The sequence below is a fragment of the Sitophilus oryzae genome, unplaced genomic scaffold, assembly GCF_002938485.1.
Source record: "Sitophilus oryzae breed Bouriz unplaced genomic scaffold, Soryzae_2.0 scaffold_381_pilon_pilon, whole genome shotgun sequence".
NCBI lineage: Eukaryota > Metazoa > Arthropoda > Insecta > Coleoptera > Curculionidae > Sitophilus > Sitophilus oryzae.
Window position 1 is genome coordinate 440,929 of NW_022146953.1, and position 7,796 is coordinate 448,724.

The following is a 7,796-nucleotide window of genomic DNA, read 5'->3' on the forward strand; positions in this document are numbered from 1 at the left end:
GTCTTAAACAAGTTCAAATATTATTAGATTTAACATTTAGTTTTGTTCTTTGTAAACTTTGACTTTGAGAAGAATTTGCCTCGATATATCCTAAGTCTAGATGGATAAATCAATGCCATAAGTTTAGCATTAAAAAATATGTCTCCAACATCACGACATGCCATTTACAAACCTTCTTTATTGCACTTATGAAACGTTCAATAGGTTTGTCTTTCTCGAGGACCTTACTTTGCGCATGCGCATTAACAGTTGCACGTATTTCCAAAATAAGCACAATTTTGTACGGTTTTAGAAAGTACAAATTATACATTGTTGTGGTAACCAACTTTTTTAGATAGAGTAGAAGCACTGCGTGTGCAACAAAAAAAGAAGATAAATGGAAATCGTTGATATGTTTGCGACAGTTTCCATAATGATTTACTTATTTACGTAAGTATATATATATATATATATATATATATATATATATATATATATATATATATATATATATATATATATATATATATATATATATATATATATATATATATATGATCTAGGATCCTAAGTCAATTAAGGATATTGACTTAGGATCCTAGATCAAACAAGGTGAAAAAATAACACACATTTATTTTTTTTAATTATTTATATTCTTAATAAATTTGAAAATATTTACATTTTATTCTGAAAAAAATCAAATTTCCTGGAGTTATCTCACAATAGCAATACAATAAAAAGAAATTATTAAGTCTTTAGGTAGAGTAAACCTGAAACGCTACTAAGATATACGTCAAAATATGGCTGACTATCTGAAACACAAGAATAGAAATACCGTATGATCGAATAAAAACGGCGTCAGCGATGGCTATGAAATGAAGATCGCTGTCATTTTATATGTAAAATTATATGGGAAATGTCATCGATCGTCATTGCCAAGCCAACTGGACGCCATTTTTTTTCGATCATACGGTATGACAGTTTACTTCAAATATCTATCTCTCTGTTAATATTACCATTAAAATGTGCAATATTTTAAAAGTTACTAAGCTATAGAGACGAATTTGTCAATGAGCTGATTATAATTTATTTTAAAACTATTAAATGACTTTTAAAAAACTTACAGGGGAAATTATTCCAAGGCCCAAATCGAAAAAATTGTAGATGTTGAATGGTGTTTGTAACTTAAGTTTAAGAATAAATAATTGTATTTGTTGTATCTCCTTTTCCGATTTGCTTCTTAAAATCGATTCCATCAATATTGTTTCTGAATTTTTTATCTGGAAACAATGACAATTTTGATCATTAAATGTCAAAATCTACACAGTCTCTTTATTCAGAATCCGGAGTTTAACCATAGTTTTTTTATTGCAAATAATTAATCTTCATACAATTTTATGACACCCGTATTTTTTTATTTTACTTCAATTTCATCCCATTTTTTTAAAAAAAATAATCAATATTAAGAATTTCAGATTTACACTTTTGCAATTTCTGACGTGACCTATCAAAGGTAAATAAAAACCATTTTTCTAAATGTATTTTAAAGTAGATATAAAATTAATTGTAAAATAAAACTCAAGGAACTTACGTTAAAATGATCTTCTCAGCAAAATCTCGTACTTTTGCTGACATATTGTTGTCTTGCCGCTTCAAACCAGGCTCTTCGACGGCTTTCATCCAAAGGAACAGATATAAAAACTTTTTCTGAAGAGCCTTCAGAGTTATTTAGATAGCCCTTCACAAAACAAACTTTAATACCCTTCATTACAAAAATAATAAAGAGGGTACAATAAAACAAAATTGAAAACTCAAAGTATTTAACGCCAAACGCAAAATCAACAAAATACAAATCTAACCTCGAACGCCTCGAACATCCGAACATCCGAACAACTTTGGTAGTGTTTAATGCTTCGATAAAAATGGCAGTAACCTGTTAATTATAAAAATTTAAGTTTTAATTTCTAGTAGTAAAAAATATAAAAGTAAATTTAATATTAGATCTGAATAAAAATAGAAAAATCTAACGTGATTTTAAGATATATGGTGTAAATACGGTAGTAGAGACCTAGACACGCCATAATATTATTCTTCAGAGGCTGGAGTGCCCTCTGTCAACTATTCAGTCAAATGCTGATAGGTGACGTCACAATTTTCTACGCGTCATTTCAAACCAGTGAAATTTGTATTGAATTTGATTTATTATTTATTCCTTAATTGTAACTTCGTTGCATTTCTTTTTGTATTGAGGGAGTACTTTTTAATCACATCAATTGAATTTCATATTAAAAATAACAAAATTTTACTTTGGTTAAACACCGGATTAAAATATTTTATGTGACTTACTGTATTTTTTAAAGTCTGTACATCCTTCAACACCCAAAACAACCCACAAGAATGGTAAATCGCATAACCAAGATTCGCCAAAAACATCACCGTGGCTTCTAGATTCCTAGTACCATACACCGTGTAAATAGCCACAGAATACGAACTGGCACTGAGCAGTACCAGTTCCAGAATGAGCTGAAAGAAAAATTGAGCTCCTCCATAGCTAAAGTAGAGATGGACGTTTTGGTAGAGCTCTTCGTGGATTGTTCTTAGGTAATCTAGCAATTCTGGGCGGTCTAGGTCCATGAGAGAAATTGGGATGTTGTGTTGGCCTGAGCAGATCTTGTACGAACCCAGGAAACCAAGAAATTGGCCTTTGTTATTGGTGAAATCGAATTTTTGGATTGGATGAATGGGTTGGTATTGGAGATAGTTCTTTAATATTGTTTCAAAGCATATGAAGTTGGATATATAGTAATTGATAACTGAAAAAAAAGAATATTGCGTTTCCATCCACTTGAAGAAAATCTACAGAATTGTTTTATTAGGAGTAAAAATTCCAATTTTTGTGGCAACGTCATAAATAATTTTTTAAACAATTTCAAACGTTCTAAATAATATAAAAATAGTTATTTTTTATACAAGACGATTAAATGCAATTTTATCGTCGTGTATAAAAGAATACTTTTTCTATAGCGAGTTACGTTTTAAAAAATATTCAGAAATTATTATTTCAAGGAATTTATTACGAGTAGAAAAAATATTGTGCTGGGTTGGGGTTGGTTTCTATATAATTTGATAAATAAATAAAGCTGTATCTTTAGTTGTCAGTTTTGAGTCATTATTTTTTAATTCTCTTTCGTGTCGATTGCTGATTGAATGGGCTCTTTCACTATATTTTGGAAGTAGCATAATTGAATAAAGCAATTAATTCTAGAATTTTCTGCTATCTCACTTTCGAAAAATTTGAAGTCGTTCTTAAGAAAATAAATAAAAACAAAAAAGCCCAGAATAAAAATCCGCACTTTATTTTTAATACTTCACACCTGGCATGTTGAAAAGCGGCAACACGGCCGGGCCACCATGCTGACCCACCACCACCTCCACACAAGGCCATTCAACCTTTTCCAATATGGCGGAGATAGAAGTGCTTTATTTGGCGCGTATTTTAAAACCTGTTTTATTTCCAAATTGACATTTTTCACACAAATGTCGGGTTAGATTACGTAATATTTCAGTAATTTTTTAATATACAGGGAGTCTAAAGATCTCCACATAAATATGGATTTTTTTGTATTATTACTTTTATGAAAACATCAGTTAGTTACTTTTTATAAAAAGGTCTGTTTTCTCAGAAAATAGGTAGGTAGTGTACTAGTGTGTAAATATTCAAACTTGAGGTAGCATATATAGGGTGTTCAAAATCATCGGAAAAAGAAATAACCAGAAATATATGACAGAAAATAGCAATATAAACTAAATATTCAATTGCAAACACTTACCTACCATAGTTTAGAATTTACTGCACGTTTGATAAATATATATTATTATGGACAGTATAGGAAGTTACTTGTCTTAGTAAAAGCCTTGGTAAATGCTCTTGGAATTATAAACTACACTGGCTTGGGTAAAAAAATATGGAATATTTTTTCTATGTTTAGCAGCATTACACAACCTTTTTATAACGTCATTCCTTTTTTTGCATAGTTCTTCAATAAAATATTAGATATTCCGAACAAGATTTTATATAAAAAAAAACTAAATACCTTTTTGGTTGTTCGTAAGTAAAACGTACGCTTAGCTTAGTTTTCTTTACTCTTTCTCTTTACATAGAGCATTGTCTCTGTGGTAAAGACGTCATTCCTTTTTTTTGCATAGTTCTTCACTAAAATATTGGATATTCTGAACAAGATGGAATTAATAATAAATTCTGACGTATGTGAGGGGCAATTGTGACTTAAAAAAAGACTTACATCCAGGCAGGCCATTTATATTTTCAAATGTGAATGTTGTCAATATCTTTCTGTGATCTTTTTGATGTAAAATGCTTGATTATTCTTCCAATATTTTACTTATAGTGAGGTAAGTGTAAGCAGTAGCCATAACTACATCCTCACTAGGGTAACAGAGGCTTTGGCCTTTGGCCTATTTGAGGCATATTTATTGCACTTCTTACCCGAGAACTACTAGTAGGAGTGAAATTATCTCTTTTAATAGCTGTCAACCATTTTTTTGCGAAGCTCGTCATTTTTGGGGAATATAAAAGCAGAAACCTTGGGACCCCCTCTGTAATTCTCGTGACAATTTGGAACAGAGCATGTAAAAGGTATACTACAATAAAATGTTAATACCTATCTTTTGATTATTGTAAGTAACCATTATAAAGTACTATGCAGACTGGCGGTGAAGGCTTTTTACTCATTTAGGTGTAATATCTTGATAAATACTTCGAGTTCTTACCTTAAAATAATTAATAATAGAGGAGTACGACAAGCACAAAAGTTTGAAGTTCCCTATGTGAAATGTCTGGTTTGGATTTTTATTACACTGTTATTTTATCACAATTTTCTGATCACACCATTCTGAACACTAAGAACTAAACAAACGTGTTGCAGAAGAACACAAACTGGAGATAATTAATTATTTCTGATATGCAATCGGAACGAGAAACCACTACCAACTTTTCAGGTTAAAGGTAAACAATTTAATAATGCGCTGCCTCCTTGCCAGTTGTTGGCTGGCGCACGAGCACGGTTCTGCAATGTGATTGGGCGTATTTTTCATACGTCATCAATTGGCGCTTTAAAATTATTTCAAATTAAAGCAATTTTAAGGACCTATAAAAAAATTATTCTGTGTCATGGAACTATTTTTTTTGGATAAATATAGGTACTGAAAATAGTCTTCTATTTCAGATTACCTAATAAAACTAAAAAGTAATAATTTAAAACAATTCAAACATAACCTAAAATAAAATCTCGCCGGCCGGCCCAGGTTGTAAATACCCGCACATGCCCATTTAAGCAATTTTTAAACGTTATTTAGAAATAGCGCTTGGTGTAATTGATCCGCAAATTACGTCAGGCGGTAACGTTATTAGCGGGTGTTGCGTTAAAAATTGACTCGCGCATATCGTAACCATGATAAGGTACGGTTAAATACTGTATGACGCTATTCGGTTTTCCGATATCTCTCTAATCACTGTGCCGGTCAGGCGCTGTGCACAATTTTAGAGGCCATAAGTGGGCGTGCTGTGTGCGCAAACTAGTAACCTAACTAGTGCCCGATTCCGAAAATTGGAACCACGAAAAACAATAAAGAAAAAACAAAGTTTATAATCTGTCTAATCTGTTTGTCAGTATTCATGGGACATAATTTTTTCATTTGTAGATTTTCTTCGAAAATTCTTTTAAAGAAATGAAACTAATTATTTTAACAAATTTATATTTACTTGCAGTCCATAGGTCACTATTCGTAAAAGGCCAAACTTGCAACACACAACTGACCAAAATATTCCAAATCATTACCCTATCATCACTGTTTCTTCCCAAGTACCATATTATCAAAAACTGCCCGCATATAGCACTGATATTCATGATTTTAACCTTGTTCATAATATTTTTGGATATTTTTCTCGAGCTCTGGCAAAATAAATGATCTCTATCCAATGAAACAAGCTTATTCAAGAAATCTTCACCTGCATTGAGCTGTACTAGAGCTATAATGATGAGAATTCTGTAAGTACTGTACAGCAAATTGGACAGAGTATTCAAAAATTCTGGCAGGTTGCTGCTGTCCAATTTTATGTTTTTGAAACTGTAGATCGAAACTACTGTTAAAATTATTACGATAAATATACTGTAAATGATCCAGAACGTCGATTTTTCGTATAAGCATTTCTTGTTTTTATGTTTCCATTGGTAAGGAAACAGTCCACATAATTTTGCTATAAACGCTGATATAAATAATATTTTACAAGTGCATAGTTTCTTTTCAAAGCTTTTTACCTTGTTATTACTATATATCTTCATATTTTTTACGAATTTTACCTAAAAAAACAATTATTTTAACGTAAAAAACACTACAAAACACACTTTTATATACCTACACGTACACTATCCAGCCCAGTCATTTTATCAAGACACCTTTAACTCTGTTGTTCAATTGTTTCTTTTGAATAATAAATAGGATTTTGTTTGCTATTCGATTGTTTCGTTCGTCTTTTGTTTGCGAATGTCGTTAAAACGAATGGCAGATGATTGGTCGGCAGGTTTAAGTATACTGGCATTTGATGTGTTGGACTTGGTGAGTTTAAAAGTTGTAATAAAGCCAGAATGAAATGTATTGGACGTCATCGGTGTATTGTTTGTTTAATTTATTATTGATAGAACGGTAATTTTTATTCGTTTTGTGGGTAAAAATAGAAAAATTAAATTAAATTTTATGTAGATGCGCACAGGGGGAAAACCCCTTATTGATATACTATGTATATCCAACCCTTGAAAACGAAAAATAAACAAAACCTGGTACTTCCAAAGCGCGTAGTACCGCCCAGTACCGCCGAAAATACCGCGGTACCACGCCTCAACGGTACCTGTACCATCTGGACTGGCCAACGACAAGTCAAGAGGTCGCTTGTAACGTGGGTGAGAACCTCTGTGGGTGGAGCTTGACTTAACCAATGGGGACGAAAATGGTACCGATACAATGTTGCTCATGAAAAATTACAGTGGTTATTAATACACGGTGAGAAAAAGGTTGTGTTTAAGTATTTTTAAAGACGCTCATATATCTGAAAAAAAAATATCCGTAGCCTATAAGAATTTAAGATTAATTTTGTTATAGCTGCGTGAAAAAAAAAATAAAAATTAATTCCTCGGGACAATTTCTGGATAAGATACAGGGTGTTTCAAAACAAATGCGAAAAACTTCAGGGGGTGATTCCTTGTTCAAAATAAAGGGTAGTTTGCTTCATAAACGTTGTGTCAAAAGTCAACCATTAGGGAGATATTGTGGTACAAAGATGGCGGAAAAATAATGTTTTTATTTTTTATCTTGAAAACGAAAAGAGATAGACTAATAAAATTTTATGGAAGCATTACTGTTATGAAAACACACTTTCTGGTAATTTTTTCACTTTTTTAAAATGAGTGGAAGGGGTTGAAATAAACTACCCCTATCATTCTTGTTAACGAAATTTAAAGAAAAATCTTATCAAATACATGCAAAAAATTAATTTGGATAGTTTAGTTTGTTTAGAAACTTTTTTATCTTGTATTTTTTTGATAAAACTCACCGATTTGAAATTAAAAAATAAAATGTAAAGCATTACATGTCAGGACAAAAAACATTTTCTGATAAAGAATCTAGTGGGCTGCTGTAATTTTTTAGGAAAAAATCTAGTCGGCCGCTGTTACTTTTTAGGATGTTCCTAATATTATTTTATTTGACATTACTCTACTGCAATACGTTATTATCTAGATGATTAT

At 31.4% G+C, this 7,796-nt stretch overlaps 1 protein-coding gene and 1 long non-coding RNA gene across 2 annotated transcripts; both read right to left on the reverse strand.

The window, feature by feature from the left end:
• Nucleotides 1-683: 683 nt before the first annotated feature.
• Nucleotides 684-1,861, reverse strand: LOC115885456. The gene is made up of 3 exons (XR_004050733.1): nucleotides 1,571-1,861; nucleotides 1,104-1,259; nucleotides 684-791 (listed from the first exon to the last, which is right to left on the reverse strand). It is a non-coding gene; the product is annotated as an uncharacterized LOC115885456 (long non-coding RNA).
• A 398-nt stretch (nucleotides 1,862-2,259) lies between these two features.
• LOC115885319 lies at nucleotides 2,260-6,439 on the reverse strand. The gene is made up of 3 exons (XM_030904195.1): nucleotides 6,422-6,439; nucleotides 5,759-6,356; nucleotides 2,260-2,792 (listed from the first exon to the last, which is right to left on the reverse strand). The coding sequence occupies exons 1-3, from the start codon at nucleotides 6,437-6,439 to the stop codon at nucleotides 2,260-2,262; spliced, it is 1,149 nt and encodes a 382-aa protein (XP_030760055.1).
• Nucleotides 6,440-7,796: the final 1,357 nt, after the last annotated feature.

Bases quoted from the DNA above. Each gene is read 5' to 3' on its own strand.
- LOC115885319 (XM_030904195.1), bottom strand. The intron at 2,793-5,758 runs GTAAATATAAAT...CTTTTTTTTCAG, and splicing joins TAGTGACCTATGGACTGCAA to TTATCAATTACTATATATCC.